The sequence below is a fragment of the Schistocerca americana genome, chromosome 2 (genome assembly GCF_021461395.2).
Source record: "Schistocerca americana isolate TAMUIC-IGC-003095 chromosome 2, iqSchAmer2.1, whole genome shotgun sequence".
NCBI lineage: Eukaryota > Metazoa > Arthropoda > Insecta > Orthoptera > Acrididae > Schistocerca > Schistocerca americana.
The window spans coordinates 12,419,443-12,440,425 of record NC_060120.1 but is presented as its reverse complement, the minus strand read 5'-3'; the positions used below and the strand labels follow the sequence as shown (position 1 = coordinate 12,440,425).

The window sequence follows — 20,983 nt, the reverse complement described above, 5'->3', positions numbered from 1 at the left end:
GGTATGCCTCTGTGTGGGCTCTAATCTCTCTGATTTTATTCTCATGGTCTCTTCGCGAGATATACGTAGGAGGGAGCAATATACTGCTAGACTCTTCGGTGAAGGTATCTTCTCGAAACTTTAACAAAAGCCCGTACAGAGCTACTGAGCGTCTCTCCTGCAGAGTCTTCGACTGGAGTTTATCTATCATCTCCGTAACGCTTTCGCGATTACTAAATGATCCTGTAACGAAGCGCGCTGCTCTCCGTTGGATCTTCTATATCTCTTCTATCAACCCTACCTGGTACGGATCCCACACTGCTGAGCAGTATTCAAGCAGTGGGCGAACAAGCGTACTGTAACCTACTTCCTTTGTTTTCGGATTGCATTTCCTTAGGATTCTTCCAATGAATCTCAGTCTGGCAACTGCTTTACCGACGATCAACTTTGTATGATCATTCCATTTTAAATCTCACCTAATGACTACTCCCAGATAATTTATGGAATTAACTGCTTCCAGTTGCTGACCTGCTATTTTGTAGCCAAATGATAAGGGATCTATCTTTCTATGTATTCGCAGCACATTACACTTGTCTACATTGAGATTCAATTGCCATTTGCTGCACCATGCGTCAATTCGCTGCAGATTCTCCTGCATTTCAGTACAATTTTCCGTTGTTACAACCTCTCGATACACCACGGCATCATCTACAAAAAGCCTCAGTGAACTTCCGATGTCATCCACAAGGTCATTTACGTATATTGTGAATAGCAACGGTCCTATGACACTCCCCTGCTGCACACCTGAAATCACTCTTACTTCGGAAGACTTCTCTCCATTGACAATGACATGCTGCGTTCTGTTATCTAGGAACTCTTCAATCCAATCACACAATCGGTCTGATAGACCATATGTTCTTATTTTGTCATTAAACGACTGTGGGGAACTGTATCGAAGCCTTGTGGATGTCAAGAAACACTGCATCCACCTGTGAACCCGTGTCTATGGCCCTCTGAGTCTCGTGGACGAATAGCGTAAGCTGGGTTTCACACGACCGTCTTTTTCGAAACCCGTGCTGATTCCTACAGAGTAGATTTCTAGTCTCCAGAAAAGTCATTATACTCGAACATAATACGTGTTCCAAAATTCTACAACTGATCGACGTTAGAGATATAGGTCTATAGTTTTGCACATCTGTTCGACGTCCCTTCTTGAAAACGGGGATGACGTGTGCCCTTTTCCAATCCTTTGGAACGCTACGCTCTTCTAGAGACCTACGGTACACCGCTGCAAGAAGGGAGGCAAGTTCCTTCGCGTACTCTGTGTAAAATCGAACTGGTATCCCATCAGGTACAGCGGCCTTTCCTCTTTTGAGCGATTTTAATTATATCTCTATACTTCTGTCGTCTATTTCGATATCTACCATTTTCTCATCTGTGCGACAATCTAGAGAAGGAACTACAGTGCAGTCTTCCTCTGTGAAACAGCTTTGGAAAAAGACATTTAGTATTTCGGCCTTTAGTCTGTCATCCTCCATTTCAGTACCATTTTGGTCACAGAGTGTCTGGACATTTTGTTTTGATCCACCTACCGCTTTGACATAAGACCAAAATTTCTTAGGATTTTCTGCCAAGTCAGCACATAGAACTTTACTTTCGAATTCATTGAACGCCTCTCGCATAGCCCTCCTCACACTACATTTCACTTCGCGTAATTTTTGTTTGTCTGCAAGGCTTTTGCTATGTTTATGTTTGCTGTGAAGTTCCCTTTGCTTCCGCAGCAGTTTTCTAACTCGGTTGTTGTACCACGGTGGCTCTTTTCCATGTCTTACGATGTTGCTTGGCACATACTCATCTAACGCATATTGTAAGATGGTTTTGAACTTTGTCCACTGATCCTCAACACTATCTGTACTTGAGACAAAACTTTTGTTTTGAACTGTCAGGTGCTCTGTAATCTGCTTTTTGTCACGTTTGCTAAACAGAAAAATCTTCCTACCTTTTTTAGTAATTCTATTTAAGGCTGAAATCATCGATGCAGTAACCGCTTTATGTATCTTAGTGCATAAATTCTTTATATGTTAATTAACAAAGAATAAATGAACGCAATCAAGATGGAGAAATTTCTCCAAAATATGTATGGGTAGAAAAACAAGAAAAATTGTACTTGCTCAAGACAGAACCACATTTCCTCATTACGTACTAGGAAGCAAACGCTGACAAGAGAAGAGCGTCAACCACAACCTTATAGACAGCCAAACTTTCTTTAAAGCAGAAACTTATCACCGCATTTAAAATGTTCCTACTGAACTGCTAGCGTGATACACAACCACCACAAGAGTGAAATAATAACTTTTTAGTGGAGTTTAAGTTAGCTTTGGCAGGAACAGGAAAAAGTAAATAGTTTGATACAAGTATCTTTTTGAAATACATTTCATTTTAGACCTACTGATATATTCTCTCCACAGGTAAACAATCAGAATCTAACCCAGGTCGATCTGTCTTCATCGTATAAAATGATGAGAGAGTTAGACATCGTAGGCATGGCTAACATGACACCTCTGGACGTACTCCTTAGCTTACTGGCGATTCCATCGCCGGTCAAGTCTCAATTGAGAGAGCCAGCAGTACAGGATTTCATCAGGTGAGTGTATTCCTGCGGTAAAGTAATGTATTTCATTATATACAAGCAGGTGACAAATGCCATGGAATGTATGTATGTATGGAACTGGGGACCTAGAAACGACGGAGGGGCTTCGTCCCCACCTTAGCCCTCAGTGGTTCACAACCCCACAACAGGTTACAGCAGTCCACTCACCCCTCCTCCACCCCACACTGAACCCAGGGTTATTGTGCGGTTCGATCCCCAGTGGACTCTCCCCGGAATGTCTCATTCAAGACGAGTGTAATCCCATTGTTTGCGTGGTGGAGTAATTATCGTGTACGCGTATGTGGAGACAGTGTTTGCGCAGCAATCGCCGACATATTGTAACTGAGGCGGAATAAGGAGAATCAGCCCGCATTCGCCGAGCCAGAGGGAAAACCGCCTTAAAAATCGCACACAGGCTGGCCGGCACTCCGGACCTCGACACGAATCCGCTGGTCAGATTCGAGACGGGGAACGGCACGCCTTCCCGCCCGGAAAGCAGCGCGTTAGACCGCACGGATAGCAAGGCGAGCGAAGTCCTGGGAACCCCCCCCCCCCCTAATATCCTGTCGGACTTCTTTTTTCCTGAGTGCAGCAACACGAGGTCGATCGACTCAACACGTCGTTGGAAATCCCATGCAGAAATACTGAGCCACGGAGCCTGTACAGTCAACTGTTGTGTTGCCAGAAGAGCCAACACCGTGGAGGCCGAAGTGCACGCGTTTTAGCTCACGCAGGCTGGCGTGAGGAGGGAAGAACTATACTGACGTGAGGTCTGGAACATGACAAGGAATGAGAATTCAGAAAGCGGGCATAATTAGTTTGATACTTAACTTTAATCCATTAATGATGAACGTCGCTCTTGACGGTACATGATTCACAATATTATCTGTTCAGAACAGTAACTGAATATGGCGCCTTGCTAGGTCGTAACAAATGACGTAGCTGAAGGCTATGCTAAACTGTCGTCTCTGCAAATGAGATCGTATGTAGACAGTGAACCATCGCTAGCAAAGTCGGCTGTACAACTGGGGCGAGTGCTAGGGAGTCTCTCTAGACTAGACCTACCGTGTGGCGGCGCTCGGTCTGCAAACACTGATAGTGGCGACACGCGGGTCCGACGTATACTAACGGACAGCGGCCGATTTAAAGGCTACCACCTAGCAAGTGTGGTGTCTGGCGGTGACACCACATCATCCATAATTGAAACTGTTCTCGGTGCAGTACTTTTTGCACGAACTGACTTCTTGATCGTCTCCCATAAACATTAAAGGGATTCATGTCTGTCGATCTGGTCGCCAAATCATTCCCTCGAATATTCCAGAAACTTATTCAAACCAGTCTTGAAAAAGCGATTTTCTCATTGTTGAAAACAGTTTTAGGAACTGGGTGTACGCCCCCTCCCCAAAATCCCACACCCTTGTCTCCTACCTTTCCTTTTCTTATTTTTTTTTCCTTCACTCCCCAAATTTCTCTTTCTTCTTTTTTTTCCGTTCCTTCCGTTTCACTTAGTAATGTACATCTGACATGTCTCCTTCATTATGTATATCTGCCAGTTCGGCGTTTGCCTCTTGTTCCCCCCTCTCCTGGTAAGTGATGTGGGCCGGGCAAATGCCCAGTGGGCAGGACATTTATAAATGGACATCTGACCGGTAATTTGACCAAAGCAGTTTTAAAATGTCGAAAATCAGGCCATTTATTAAAAAAGTACCCTTTAAAGTTTTTACTGCTGGAATCTATAATTACTGGTGAATCCTGTGGATTCCTTGGGCAGATGGAGGGAATATTTTGAAGAGTTGGTCAATGTAGGTGAAAATACGATCAGTAATGATTCAGATTTCAATGTACAGTGGGATAGGAATGATGATGGAAATAGGATCATATTTGAGAAAGTGGAGAAAATGGTCAATAGATTGCAGTGCAATAAAGCAGCTGGGGTGGATGAAATTAAGTCAGAACTCATCAAATACAGTGGAATGTCAGGTCTTAAATGGCTACACAGGATAATTTAAATGACCTGGGAGTCGGGACAGGTTCCATCAGACTGGACAAAAGCAGTAATCACACCAATCTTCAAACATGGAAACAGAAAATATTGTAACAACTACAGAGGTATCTCTTTAATCAGCATTGTGGGTAAAATCTTCTCAGGTATTGTTGAAAGGAAAGTGCGAGTATTAGTTTAGGACCAATTGGATGAAAATCAGTGTGGGTTTAGGCCTCTTAGAGATTGTCAGTACAAGATCTTTAGCTTACGGCAAGTAATGGAGAAGGTTTATGAGTGGAACAGGGAATTGTATCTATGCTTTATAGATCTAGAAAAGGCATATGGCCGGGTTCCTAGGAGGAAGTTATTGTCTGTTCTACGAGATTATGGAATAGGAGGCAAACTTTTGCAAGCAATTATAGGTCTTTACGAGGATAGTCAGGGAGCAGTTAGAGTTGACGGTAAATTGAGTTCATGGTTCAGAATAGTTGCAGGGGTGAGAAAAGGCTGCAACCTGTCTCCACTGTTGTTCATATTATTTATGGATCATATGTTGAAAACAATAGACTGGCTGGGTGAGACTAAGATATGTGAACACAAAATAAGCAGTCTTGCATATGCGGATGACTTAGTTGTGATGGCAGATTCGATTGAAAGTTTGCAAAGTAATATTTCAGAGCTAGATCAGAAATGTAAGGACTATGATATGAAGATTAGGATCTCCAAAACGAAAGTAATGTCGGTGGGAAAGAAATATAAACGGATTGAGTGCCAAATAGGAGGAACAAAGTTAGAACAGGTGGACGGTTTCAAGTACTTAGGATGCATATTCTCACAGGATGGCAACATAGTGAAAGAACTGGAAGCGAGGTGTAGCAAAGCTAATGCAGTGAGCGCTCAGCTACGATCTACTCTCTTCTGCAAGAACGAAGTCAGTACCAAGACTAAGTTATCTGTGCGCCGTTCAATCTTTCGACCAACTTTGTTGTATGGGAGCGAAAGCTGGGTGGATTCAGGTTACCTTATCAATAAGGTTGAGGTTACGAATATGAAAGTAGCTAGGATGATTGCAGGTACTAGTAGATGGGAACAATGGCAGGAGGGTGTCCACAATGAGGAAATCAAAGAAAAACTAGGAATGAACTATAGATGTAGCAGTCAGGGCGAACAGGCTTAGATGGTGGGGTCATGTTACACGCATGGGAGAAGCAATGTTACCCAGGAGACTCCTGGGTTCAGTAGTAGAGGGTAGGAGGAGTCGGGGCAGACCAAGGAGAAGGTACCTGGATTCGGTTAAGAATGATTTTGAAGTAATAGGCTTAACATCAGAAGAGGCACCAATATTAGCACTGAACAGAGGATCATGGAGGAATTTTATAAGGGGGACTGTGCTCCAGACTGAACGCTGAAAGGCATAATCAGTCTTATATGATGATGATGATGAATCTATAATTAACCAATTAAAATGAGGGTTGGGGCGATACACCCGATACTAGAAGTTAGTAAATGTTTTCATTGAAACATTCATTGCCTTTATTGCCAAGAACGAATGGAAAGAATGGAGGAGCCTGTTTTTCAATAGTAGCGTTCCAACTTCCTGTACCAAGGAAGGGCGCCTGTCGCTTGCTGACAGCTGCTTGTCATTTACAGTGCCATTTCTGTTTATATTTTACCACGTCTACTGTTCAACACTTCCTGTCTCTCTCTCTCTCTCTCTCTCTCTCTCTCTCTTTCTCTCCCTCCCGCACACTCACAAACCACACCGTGTTGAACACCTATGTAGCGATCTCTTCTTCTTCTGTAGTGGTCAATCCAAGGATTGGTTTGCAACAGCTACAATGGCAGCTTGTCTCCATTCTGTGCGTCTTTCGGCTTTTCTCTTAATTTCTTTATAGGTGTTACATCCCACATCTTTCACGATTTGATCCATGTACCTCAGTCGTGGTCTTCCTCTCCGTCTTTTTCCCTCGACATATCCCTCTATGAGCGTGTTCAGGAGTCCTTTATGTCTTAATTGATGGCCTGTAAATTGCACTATTCTATTAACAATGAAACTCCAGAAGCTTCTTTTCTCACCTGCTCTTTCCAGAACCACTTCGTTTGTGATAAACCGGTATAAATAAACATTGTTTATAGGTCATCGCTTTGTAATGTAACACACTTTATAATTCGTGTTAAATCTCTGAATATTACTGAAGAATGATTATCCATGACAAAATTGTTATTTAATGAATTAAACAGCTGGTTTGTGTTTCTTGATAATACATGTACTCTCAATTGTTAAATTGTTTTCAGTGGAGAAAAGCTTTATTGTCAAATGCAGTACATTTGAGACAGACTGTATGTTTTTTCTGTCTACATCTACATGTTTACTCTGCAATTCACATTTAAATGCTTGGCAGAGGGTTCATTGAACCACAATCATACTATCTCCCTACCATTCCACTTCCGAACAGCGCGCGGGGAAAACGAACACCTAAACCTTTCTGTTCGAACTCTGATTTCTCTTATTTTATTTTGATGATCATTCCTACCTATGTAGGTTGGGCTCAACAAAATATTTTCGCATTCGGAAGAGAAAGTTGGTGACTGAAATTTCGTAAATAGATCTCGCCGCGACGAAAAACGTCTTTGCTTTAATGACTTCCATCCCAACTCGCGTATCATATCTGCCACACTCTCTCCCCTATTACCTGATGATACGAAACGAGCTGCCCTTTTTTGCACCCTTTCGATGTCCTCCGTGAATCCCACCTGGTAAGGATCCCACACCGCGCAGCAATATTCTAACAGAGGACGAACGAGTGTAGTGCAAGCTGTCTCTTTAGTGGACTTGTTGCATCTTCTAAGTGTCCTGCCAATGAAACGCAACCTTTGGCTCGCCTTCCCCACAATATTGTCTATGTAGTCTTTACAGCTGAAGTTGTTCGTAATTTTTACACCCAGGTACTTAGTTGAATTGACAGCCTTGAGAATTGAACTATTTATCGAGTAATCGAATTCCAACGGATTTCTTTTGGAACTCATGTGGATCACCTCAGACTTTTCGTTATTTAGCGTCAACTGCCACCTGCCACACCATACAGCAATCTTCTCCAAATCGCTTTGCAACTGATACTGGTCTTCGGATGACCTCACTAGACGGCAAATTACAGCATCTGCACCTCTCCTTATCTAGTTTCATGTGACTGGACTACTGTGAAGATAAAACGATAACTCTGACGTAAAAGAGATTTACTAACAAACACTCGATGCCCAAGACGCTGGAATCGTTCGATTCTGATACTAGTCTATGCCTAGAGAATCGCTGATTCTTGGACTTACCGAATCAGAGTCTGCTCATGACTCATTCCTATTTAAAATCGTTATGGATAAATTATTTTTACTCTAATATTTTTGCAGTAGTGTAGTACAAGAAAAAAACTACCTACAGGCGAACTACTTAATATAAACTATATTTCAAGAATTACTGTTAAAACTGAGTTTTGTTTTCATTCTTTATTATGTAATTCCCCAGCAAGTGCTCTCACTAAAAATGCATGGTTACATTTACAGTCCAATTTATTTCCCCTAGCCGGCCGCTGTGGCCGAGCGGTTGTAGGCGCTTCGGGCCGGAACCGCGCTGCTGCTACAGTCTCAGGTTCGAATCCTGCCTCGGGCATGGATGTGTGTGATGTCCTTAGGTTAGTTAGGTTTAAGTAGTTCTAAGTTCAAGGGGACTGAGACCTCAGATGTTGAGTCCCATAGTGCTTAGAGCCATTTGAACTATTTTTTTTATTTCCCCTAATAACTCTTCCTCAACCCTCAAGCAGCTTTTTCAACTTAGTTACCTAACCACTTCAGAAGCAGTGTTGCAAAACACCTTTTCCAATACAAAATATAAGTTAAAAATTATTTTGTAAGTCCGCTTATCAGTTAATCCACAAAACACATAAATGCTCGGGCATTTACGTATTTTGGGCAGTTGCCCAGACCTTTATGCTGGACATCTGCCCAAACTTATAAATGCCAAGGCATTCTACATCACTACTCCTGGTGGTTAAATTTTTGTCCCGTGTGATTCCCTCGTCTGCTAACTACTTCCCAGCAATGAGTGCTGCTTTTGATTAACGATAGTAATTATGATTTTGTATAATGTTTAAGCTCTATCATTTCAATTGAGACATATGTTATGTTTACGCAGGAGAAACCACACCTTTGACTTAATGATCTTCGAGCGTCTGCCTTACCAAGGTTACTATGGACTGCACCACAAGATTGGTTCGCCACCGCTCGTCGGCTTCGTGACGTTGTCTGCATACTCGCCTGTGTATTACGCCTTGGGGAACCCCATGAATCCAGCCTACATCCCTGAAATCTGGGAGGGCTTCTCTGATCACATGAACTTTTGGCAGCGCCTGTACAACACGTACCTTACACTACGTTTCCACTATATGTGGTTCTACAAAATACTTCCGAAGCAGGAGATGATTATGAGAGAACATTTCGGAGCAGAACCACCTTCTGTTCACGAAACCGAACGCAACTACAGCCTACTCATAGTCAACAACCACTTTACCACGGAATATCCGCGGCCTCATCTACCGAGCGTCATAGAAGTCACTGGACTCCACGTATCGACGAAGGTCGAACGATTACCAGAGGTGAGTATCGAAATCATCAAGGCTGCTTATTCACCACAAAAAATACTGTCGCATTGACGTGCTGTTTTAGGTATGTACTTTTGCTCGTACAGCTAGAGATATCATTTAGACCAATATCAGCAAAATCATCTGCGACTGGCACTTCCGGAGACACCAATTTATAATATGGCCAAGTACACCATTCCTGTCACATATTCCAACTACCACCAAGGGCGCATTTTGCAAAGTTTGGCAAAAGCCAGGTTGGATTGATAGGAAAAATGGAGAAGATCGAAAGATGAACGACGCGCTTCGTCACATGGTCGTTTAGTAGGCGCTACAGCATCACGGAGAAACCCCTCCTATTATAGATGCTACAGCATAGACGTAATCCATCACCGATTGGCTTCCTGTTAAAATTCCCAGTACGCAAGCGCCTAGAAGATTTCGCTTCCCCCTACGTACATTTCGTGAAAAGCGCATGAAGACAAATTTAGAGCGATTCTAACTCATACAGAGGATTACCGACACTCGCTCACTCCTCGCACCATTCGCGGCTGATGTAGCAAAGCGAGAAATGACATCGGTACTCAAAGTACCCGCAGCCGTGCACCGTATGATGGTTTGCACAGCATGGATGTAGATGTATCTGAAGAACGCGTTCGTTCTTCCTGAAAGAATTGTTAACAGTCACAGATGCTGAGATTAATATTCAGGGCAGAATTGCTTCACTAAATTTCCTCCACTTTTTGCACATGAAACATTATAATTAATAAACCATATGCTATACTAAGCGGCTCACGTGGGTCTATATTGTTTTTTACGTTAGGTATCTTTTGAAATACTGCACACAATGACATTATGTATTAAGAAAAGTTCTTATTGAAAACCATTGTATAAGAATTGTGTCACATTCTATATTTTTGTAGTATAGCTGTGCGGTAAAAATATGAAAACAGCACGAGAAATGAATGCTTCAACACAAATGCTGATACTATCCACGCCTGTAGCTTGTGTAGTTGTGTTTAACTACGCACGGCACAGTGTAGTTTTCTCAATACGTTCCTCCTGTATGTAAGTGAGTGCATTACGTCGGAGGTCAGTCAAGTCGAACGTGGACATATTTAAGGTGACGGTATGGTGCGTGCTTCCGTTACCAAGGTATCCTGAGTGTTTGGTGTTTCAAGAGGTATCGCATCGAAGAGTTATACCGCATATAGAGAAAAATGCAGAACATCACCCACCCCACAGATTGTAAATTTGTTAAAACTGTGGAGATATTAATGAATGTGCATTATGTAAATGTAGACGTTATTCAATCATTCCTTTCCAACCTTTTCTATCCTGTAGCTCCTATAACTGCTACACAAGGTTCGAAACTTGCTGGGCCCGTAATCCAGAGGTTTGTGGATCGAAACCACGCTCTGCTACCATTTGTGTAGAATTTGCTGGGACCGTAGTACAAGAAAGTGTGGAAACGATCGATTGAGTCACGGCTACATTTACACATTGCACATTTATTACAATCCCCCTCCCCGAGTTTTAACAATTTTACAACCTATTCTCTATACAACAATGTCTCTCAAAATTTACACAAAATAAGAATTGAAGATGTACTCTCAGAACAAAGATAACAGTAAGTTCTACAGAGCACTTTAGTCCTGACAGTACTCACAAATAAACATTCGAAATGGTTTGGTATAGCATCAACTAGTGAACAAAAATGTAATGTTTTTAACGGTTCCTTCGTTGTTTGAGTAGCTTTCTTGGTTTCGAGATGTCATTATACGCAGTATTTCTACCATCAACCGTCGAGTTTATTCATATGCCAGATAGAGTAAAATATCTTTGAAATTCCTGAGCTATCAGCACTGAGCGGATGAGGTTATACTAGTGAAAAGGGGCTTAAATAAGTTACTGTCAGTTACACTCAGTATATAAACTTTATTTGTTAAAACACACAAAGAAGAATCAAAACTCTCAAGGTTCTAACGAAAGACCTCCTTTGATTTAATTTAGATCAGCTGAAGGCCACATCGAAAATCCAAGTCACAAGGCCTAAGCAAGGAAATGAGGCACAGGAGTTCTTCTGGAAGTTCCACTTCTTTAGAAACAAATTTTTTTTCTTCAGCTTAGCTAACAAACATGAGTGTCTGCAGACTACGTTGGTTTAGAACATATGGGTATGTGTGCTCGCGATATATAACAGCGTCACGAATGTTTTTAATAGTAGTGACAACGACATATAAATGTGTCTGCCCATTTTAAGTTGACATGGGGTTGGGTTGTTTGGGGGAAGAGACCAAACAGCGACCTCATCGGTCTCATCGGATTAGGGAAGGACGGGGAAGGAAGTCGGCCGTGCCCTTTCAAAGGAACCATCCCGGCATTTGTCTATAGCGATTTAGGGAAATCAGGGAAGTCCTAAATCAGGATGGACGGACGCGGGATTGAACCGTCGTCCTCCCGAATGCGAGTCCAGTGTGCTAACCACTGCGCCACCTCTCTCGGTAAGTTGACATGGCTTAAAGCCACAAAAATCTTCAATTGATAATGGCCTAAGGCCGAAATTGCATTCGTGAAATAAAGAAAGTGTTACAGTCACTGGCGTAAATATAATGTCTTTCATAGAGTTCTACATGACTGTGAAGCCCAGGTATAAAAAGCGTAATTGTTGTCTCCAGAATGAGATTTTCACTCTGCAGCGGAGTGTGCGCTGATATGAAACTTTCCTGGCAGATTAAAACTGTGTGCCGGGCCGAGACTCGAATTCGGGACCTTTGCCTAGCGCGGGCAAGTGCTCTATCAACTGAACTACCGAAGCACGACTCACGCCCTGTCCTCACAGCTTTAGGACGGTCCGGAACACAGTTTCAATCTGCCAGGAAAGTTTCATATCAGTGCACACTCCGCTGCAGAGTGAAAATTCTGGAAACATCCCCCAGGCTGTGGCTAATCCATGTCTCCGTAATATCCTTTCTTTCAGGAGTGCTAGTTCTGCAAGGTTCGCAGGAGAGCTTCTGTAAAGTTTGGACGGTAGGAGACGAGGTACTGTTGGAAGTAAAGCTGTGAGGACGGGGCGTGAGTCGTGCTTGGGTAGTTCAGTTGGTAGAGCACTTGCCCGCGAAAGGCAAGGGTCCAGAATTCGAGTCTCGGTCCGGTACACAGTTTTAATCCTCTAGGAAAGGTTCTGTAATTGTTGTGTTCGGCTACTTGGAGACGAGTTTCAGCCATACGTGGACCTCATATTTTCAAACACCTATGTACTGTCATCGGGCCACAGTAGTTCACCATTAGCTCGAAGAATATTCTGGGCAGTTGGAGTGAATGATTTAGCCAGCCAGATCGCCGGACAGGAACCTCACTGAAAATTTTTGGAACACAATCTAGAGGTCAGGACATACACAAATGTTGTACTGGCAACACTTCGCTGTTGTAGGCGGCTCTAGAGGCAGCGTGGTTCAGTATTTCGGCAGGGGACTTCCAACGACTTGTTGAGTCGAGGTCACAACGAGTTTCTGACCTCCGCTGGCAAAAGGAGGTCCGACACGATATTAGGAGGTATCCTATGACTCTTGTCAACTCAGCGTGTCTGTCCTGTTGGACGGTTGTCGCCAGGGTTGCTCAGATCAACCATGACATTGTGTACTGCTCCCCTGAAACCATCGTTTCCGTCTTCCCTTGACAGTAACGGCATCCAGAGCACAGTGAGCACCAATAATGTGGAACGATAAACCAGAACGTTCCTGCCGTTGCCGACTTTCCAACTGCTGCCAGAAAACATTTTTCGCTTTTATACCTGGCATAACACACAACTATCTCCTAGTGAAATGCTCGTGATTAATGTTGATAGCTGCATGGTTCATAGCACAAATGTCAGATATGAAGCAGAATAAAAACGAAAGCAAAATTTTGTTGCAAGCAGTTGCCCGTTTCATACCAAGTTAACCTTCTATGTTGTAGAACCTACAGAAATTCCTAGACGGAGCCAAACACGGCGTCATCTACGTCAGTCTCGGATCAAACGTCCGGAGCAACGCACTGCCCCAAGAGAAGTTCCAGGCTTTTCTGGAGGCGTTCAGACAGCTGCCGCAACGCGTCCTCTGGAAGTGGGAGAACGACACACTGCCTTCACAGCCGGAGAACGTGATGGTCAGCAAATGGATGCCGCAACAATCCGTGCTGGGTGAGATTTTATCCTGCTATGCCTTTCATTAAACTGCGCTGTAAATTTTGCGGCCGGCCGGAGTGGCCGTCCGGTTCTGGGCGCTACAGTCTGGAGCCGAGCGACCGCTACGGTCGCAGATTCGAATCCTGCCTCGGGCATGGATGTGAGTGATGTCCATATGTTAGTTAGGTTTAATTAGTTCTAAGTTCTAGGCGACTGATAACCTCAGAAGATAAGTCGCATAGTGCTCAGAGCCATTTGAACCATTTTTTGTAAATTTTGGTCGACTGTTATTTTCCAGGCTCAACTACAATAATGAGAAAAAAATCGCAGCAACAAAAATAAAAAAATTAATGTAGAGTAGTAAAATTACGAAAACAGATTAGTCTACGTAACATACTTAGACGAATAACATTGTAAGATTGCGGTGGCGCGGTTCTTTCCGTCCCTTCACGACGAACCTGCACCCACCTGTGAACATTGTCTCAGCAGATCATGAGTAGGGAAGCCGAGTGAAACCTACTGTACTTCGACGTGAACCAGGCTGCAATTAAACTCACTAATCTACGTTTCGGAGGAAACACGAAATGAAAGTTTGGAAATTTTGTCCTCAACTAATATATTCTAAAACTTAGGTGAACAAGTATCACTGCCAAGCCCTTGCTAGTCTTAACACAGTCACTCACAATCCCTTTCACTCACGTTAGTAAGTTTATGGTGTTGCATTTCCTGAAAACGTAATAGCTACAGAAATACTGATTGTTTCTGATTGATAATGCTCGCCAAATATTAAGTCTGTCGGTACGAAATGCAGTCACAGTTTTTAGCCACCGACCTGCTCAATACGCCACGCGGAATATATGTCTTTTCTCGTCACAAAATTCACTTAAAAATTCCGAAATTCTACACACACATCGGAATAATTACGCCGTCACTTTCCAACACTTTTGATGTATGAAACACTGCTGGATCCGGCAACTTACCGTTTCCATCGGAACTACTACTACACATGTCCAATCTGTTTCATGGCTAGGCTTCGACTCTTCTTTAGAATACTGTAAGTCTGCTCTTCCAGCAGAGAAAGGCGCGCGAAGAATACTGCTTTACCATTGATCAGTTTACTCAACAGCCAATAGCAAAACAACGTTCTCCCGCGTCAATCAGCGCTTTTCATCAGTAACCAATCGCAAAACAGTAAACCTAACGACTGCACCTTTTACCGACGTAATTATCTAATACGCTGAAGTTTTCTTTATGCATAAAGTTATTTACTATTGTTATTTATACCTGAATTAACTTTCCCTTTACCATAAACTTACTTTACAAATCTATTCTACAAAAATCCCCTTTGTCCATATCCATACTTCTTCGAAATGTTCCCACACTAAATCCTACAACATAACTCGTTAAACAATTATCTTCATATTAACCTTAAACCACACTCACGCATCATTCATACTGCTAAAACACATTTATAACATTTTACATACACAAAAAGACATAATAACACTTTATGAAAATACTAGAACAGTTTATGAAAAAGATTCTGTTACTTTAGTGTACTCTACCCTGGGCACAGTCGAAAGTAAATAACAGTCCGCCTACCCAATACTGTCCTCTATCGGCTGATACATAAACTACGTGCGCGTCCAGTCTCGCGTCACCATCTGTCACTATCCAGCTCTGAGACACATCTCCCACTCAACCGCCTCCAAGGCAGGACCGGTATACGGCACTACGCCTCAAGATCACAGGTTAATGTAAGCGCTAGATAACCCATTGCAGATGTGAAATGCTGGTCCACTAATAACCAGTGTAATCACCAGAATGTTGAATACAATCGCACAAGCATTGTATTGTACCGGAACCGGATATCACTTTGTGGGATGGAATTCAATGCCTGTTGTACTTGATCGGTCAATATAGAGGTGGTTAATGTCGTTTGTGGATGACGCTGGAGTTGTCCATTGATGTCCCATATGTGCTCGATTGTAGACAGATCTGGTGATCCGAATAGATCAGGGCAGAATGTCGACTCTCTGTAGAGCATGTTAGGTTACAATAGCGCTGTATGAGCGGATGGTATCCTGTTAAGCAGGCCGCTATAGTCGCAGGTTCGAATCCTGCCTTGGGCATGGATGTGTGTGATGTCCTTAGGTTAGTTAGGTTTAAGTAGTTCTAAGTTACAGGGGACTGATGACCTCAAATGTTAAATTCCAAATCTAAAACTGGCTCTCGATGAAAGAGCACACATAAATAATTATGTTAAAAATCACGCCCTCTTCAATGACAATTTTCGATGATGTGTGAAGATTAGGGGAGGAAAGATAAAACATTAATGTTCCACACCGTGGTTAGTTGGTCGTATTGGATTGTTGTTGTTGTTGTTGTTTTGGTCCTCAGTCCTGAGACTGGTTTGATGCAGCTCTCCATGCGAATCTATCCTGTGCAAGCCCCTTAATTTCCCAGTACCTACTGCAACCTACATCCTTCTGAATCTGCTCAGTGTATTCATCTCTTGGTCTCCCTCTACGATTTTTACTCTCCACGCTGTCCTGCAATGCTAAATTTGTGGTCCCTTGATGCCTCAGGACATGTCCTACCAGCCGATCCCTTCTTCTAGTCACGTTGTGCCACAAACTTCTCGTCTCCCCAATCCTATTCAATACCTCCTCATTAGTTACGTGATCTACCCACCTAATCTTCAACATTCTTCTGTAGCACCACATTTGGAAAGCTTCTATTCTCTTCTTGTCCAAACTATTTATTGTCCATGTTTCACTTCCATACATGGCTACACTCCATACAAATAATTTCAGAAACGACTTCCCGACACTTCAATCTATACTCGATGTTAACAAATTTCTCTTCTTCAGAAACGCTTTCCTTGTCATTGCCAGTCTACATTTTATATCCTATCTACGTCGACCATCATCAGTTATTTTGCTCCCCAAATAGCAAAACTCCTTTACTACTTTAAGTGTCTCATTTCCTAATCTAATTCCCTCAGCATCACCCGATGTAATTCGACTACATTCCATTATCCTTGTTTTGCTTTTGTTGATGTTCATCTAATATCCTCCTTTCAAGACACTGTCCATTCCATTCAACTGCCTTTCCAAGTCCTTTGCTGTCTCTGACAGAATTACAATGTCATCGGCGAACCTCAAAGTTTTTATTTCTTCTCCACGGATTTTAATACCTACTCCGAATTTTTCGTTTGTTTCCTTTACTGCTTGCTCAATATACATATTGAAAAACATCGGAGCGAGGCTACAACCCTGTCTCACTCTCTTCCCTACCACTGCTTCCCTTTCATGCCCCTCGACTCTTATAACTGCCATCTGGTTTCTGTACAAAATGTAAATAACCTTTCGTTCTCTGTACTTTACCCCTGCCACTTTTAGAATTTAAAGAGAGTATTTCAGTCAACATTGTCAAGAGCTTTCTCTAACTCTACATATGCTAGAAACGTAGGTTTGCCTTTCCTTAATCTTTCTTCTAAGATAAGTCGTAAGGTCAGTATTGCCTCACGTGTTCCAACATTTCTACGGAATCCAAAGTGATCTTCCCCGAGGTCGGCTTCTATCAGTATTTCCATTCGTCTGTAAAGAATTCGCATTAGTATTTTGCAACTGTGAATTATTAAACTGATAGTTCGGTATTTTTCACATCTGTCAACACCTGCTTTCTTTGGGATTGGAATTATTATATTCTTCTTGAAGTCTGAGGGTATTTCGCCTGTCTCGTACATCTTGCTCACCAAATGGAAGAGTTTTGCCAGGACTGGCTCTCCCAAGGCCGTCAGTAGTTCTAATGGAATGTTATCTACTCCGGGGCCTTGTTTCGACTCAGGTCTTTCAGTGCTTTGTCAAACTCTTCACGCAGTATCGTATCTCCCATTTCATCTTCATCTACGTCCTCTTCCATATCCATAATATTGTCCTCAAGTACATCGCCCTTGTGTAGAACCTCTATATACTCCCTCCACCTTTCTGCTTTTCCCTCTTTGCTTAGAACAAGGTTTCCATCTGAGCTCTTTATACGCATACAATTCGTTCTATTTTCTCCAAAGGTCTCTTTAATTTTCCTGTAGGCAGTATCTATCTTGCCCCTAGTAAGATAAGCCTCCACATCCTTACATTTGTTCTCTAGCCATGCCTGCTTAGCCATTTTGCACTTCCTGTCGATCTCATTTTTGAGACGTTTGTATTCCTTTTTGCGTCCTTCATTTACTGCATTTTTATATTTTCTCCTTTGAACAATTAAATTCAATATTTCTTCTGTTACCCAAGGATTTCTATTAGCCCTCGTCTTTTTACCTACTTGATCCTCTGCTGCCTTCACTACTTCATCCCTCAGAGCTACCCATTCGTCTGCTACTGTATTTCTTTCCCCCATTTCTGTCAATTGTTCCCTTATGCTCTCCCCAAATCTCTGTACAACCTCTGGTTTAGTCAGTTTATCCAGGTCCCATCTCCTTAAAGTTCCACCTTTTTGCAGTTTCTTCAGTTTTAATCTACAGTTCATAACCAATAGATTGTGGTCAGAGTCCACATCTGCCCCTGGAAATGTCCTACAATTTAAAACCTGGTTCCTAAATCTCTGTCTTACCATTATATAATCTATTTGATACCTTTTAGTATCTCCAGGATTTTCCACGTATACAACCTTCTTTTATGATTCTTGAACCAAGTGTTAGCCATGATTAAGTTATGCTCTGTGCAAAATTCTAACAGACGGCTTCCTCTTTCATTTCTTAGCCCCAATCCATATTCAACTACCTTCTCTCCCTTTTCCTACTGTCGAATTCCAGTCACCCATGACTATTAAATTTATGTCTTCCTTCACTACCTGAATAATTTCTTTTATCTCATCATACATTTCTTCTATTTCTTCGTCATCTGCAGAGCTAGTTGGCATATAAACTTGTACTACTGTAGTAGGCATGGGCTTCGTGTCTGTCTTGGCCACTATAACACGTTCACTATGCTGTTTGTAGTAGCTTACCCGCACTCTTATTTTTTTTTATTCATTATTAAACCTACTCCTGCATTACCCCTATTTGATTTTGTATTTATAACCCTGTATTCACCTGACCAGAAGTCTTGTTCCTCCTGCCAACGAACTTCACTAACTCCCACTATATCTAACTTTAGCCTATCCATTTCCCTTTTTAAATTTTCCAACCTATCTGCCCGATTAAGGGATCTGACATTTGACGCTCCGATCCGTAGAATGCCAGTTTTCTTTCTCCTGATAATGACGTCCTCTTGAGTAGTCCCCGCCCGGATATTCGAATGGGGGGACTATTTTACCTCCGGAATATTTTACCCAAGAGGACGCCATCATCATTTAACCATACAGTAAAGCTGCATGCCTTCGGGAAAAATTGCGACTGTAGTTTCCCCTTGCTTTCAGCCGTTCGCTGTACCAGCACAGCAAGGCCGTTTTGGTTATTGTTACAAGGCCAGATCAGTCAATCATCCAGACTATTGCCCGTGCAACTACTGAAAAGGCTGCTGCCCCTCTTCAGGAACCACACGTTTGTCTGGCCTCTCAACAGATACCCCTCCGTTGTGGTTGCACCTACGGTACGGCTATCTGTATCGCTGAGGCACGCAAGCCTCCTAACAAACGGCAAGGTCCATGGTTCATGGGGGGGTGTATTGGATTAATCGGAATAAATGGTGAATTAGAACGGTTTATGACATACATTCGTTTTAAATTGAAAGACCATTTGAGTGATGTGACCTGGTGGTTCGTACTAGCGTTTTGGAAGAAACGTTTCAAAACCTAATGAATTAAATCTATGTGTACATGGATAACAGACAGCAGTTTAGAATACTAATAACAAAATAACCACATCAAAAACTAATATTTTAGATTGATTCTGTTGGCAACAGGAAACTATACAGCTTTTTAAAACTGAGTTTGTTTGTTGGTGAGATAATAGAACTACCAAAAGAAATATTTCAAGAATTGGTCCAATGTCTCCATGATACCCGTGCATCTTTTGAGATGCATATGCATAAAGAGCAGAATAGAAAACTGAAAATTGATTCATGGGATAAGGATCCTTTTGTACCGAATGTGCAGAAGCTACGAAACAAGTCAAACGGAACCCATAAATCCTTTTTAGAAATAGCATCAGATTGAAGCATGGAATCACTGTCCAAATAAACGTCATTTCCCGATATTTGGTCCCAGGTTCGTGATGAATATCCACAACTTGCCGCAGAGACTTTGATTATGCTTCTCCTTTCCCAAGCATGCTTGTGTAAAACGGGATTCTCACAGTTTGCCTCTACAAAGACAAAATATCGCAACGGACTGGATGCTGAACCTGACATGTGTCTTGCACTTTCTGATATCAAGCCATAAATTAAACAGCTGGTCAAAAACAAAATAAAAACCAAAACAAAAAAAATAAAAAATAAAACAGGAAAACAACTTCATACCTGGCATTAAATGAAAAAAATTTTACCAGTTAACATTGGGACGAGTACGGTATTATTTTGGGTACTTTATTACTATGTGTTATTCTGCATACTGTTGTAGAAGTCAGTAGTATATAATGCACCTACTTTTGTATGATTTTAATTAACTGATCACACTGAATGTATGAACAACAAGTTTTTGCCTGTTTCAGGGCCCCATAAGAAAGCCATCATTTGAAAAATGTTCCACAGCCAAAAGTTTGAGAACTGATGCGTCATGTGACCAAAAGTATCGGGACAGCCTGACGTAATACTGCTCAGAGCCATTTGAACCATTTTGTTATCCTGTTGGAAAACACACACTGAAATGCTGTTCATGAATGGCAGCACAGCAGGTCGAATCACCGGAGTCACGTACAGATTCGGAGTCCGGATGTGTGGGATAACTATTCATGCTATCACACGGAATCGGACCCTCGACCATAACTCCAGGTGTAGGTCCTGTGTATCTACCACGCAATCAGGTTGCACGCCCTCAACTGGTCTTCTAACCAAGACATGGGCATCACTGGCACTGGGGCAGAACCAGCTTTCACCAGAAAACACAACAGACCTCCGCACTTCCCTCCAATGAGCTCTTGCTTGCAACCACTAAAGTCGCAAATGGTGGTGGTTTGGGGTCAGTGGAAAGCTCGCTACAGGACGTCAGGCGCGGAGCTGTCCTTGAACTAAAGCAAGCTGGCTCGCAAGGACACGGCACGACCGTGGGTTAGGGGATTTGTCCAAAATTTTGTGTGGTGAAAGAGGACCCCTAACACCTCACGTGGATAAAATATTAGGACGCACTACTCGGAAATTTCCGGGAAAAATCGATCCAAAGTTTCTTGGGTACCTTATGAGTATAAAAAGTTAGTCCAGTACCGACCCGCCGTCGGGCCTCCCTTACGGCAGAGGTCTCGGGCTCGATTCTTCCTCCAGCACTTTTTTCCTTCTTCTTCTGTTGCTTGCAAAATTGCAGCGCATTGTTACAGAAGAATCGTGAAATTAATTCCCTCGAAGATTGTATAAAAAATCATTCTATAATTCACCGTCAATTATCGTCACCAATATTCCGAGACATGATTCAATATGCCTGGTTTG

The 20,983-nt window shown here is 42.4% G+C and overlaps 1 protein-coding gene across 1 annotated transcript in view; it reads left to right on the top strand.

The window, feature by feature from the left end:
- Positions 1-2,522: 2,522 nt before the first annotated feature.
- LOC124596631 (UDP-glucosyltransferase 2-like) overlaps positions 2,523-20,983 on the top strand; it is a 33,341-nt gene continuing 14,880 nt past the window's right edge. Inside the window, exons 1-3 of the mRNA XM_047135860.1 lie at positions 2,523-2,623; positions 8,797-9,256; positions 13,199-13,421. Of these exons, the coding sequence (XP_046991816.1) occupies positions 2,523-2,623; positions 8,797-9,256; positions 13,199-13,421 (784 nt within the window). The remainder of the gene's footprint in view (positions 2,624-8,796; positions 9,257-13,198; positions 13,422-20,983) is intronic.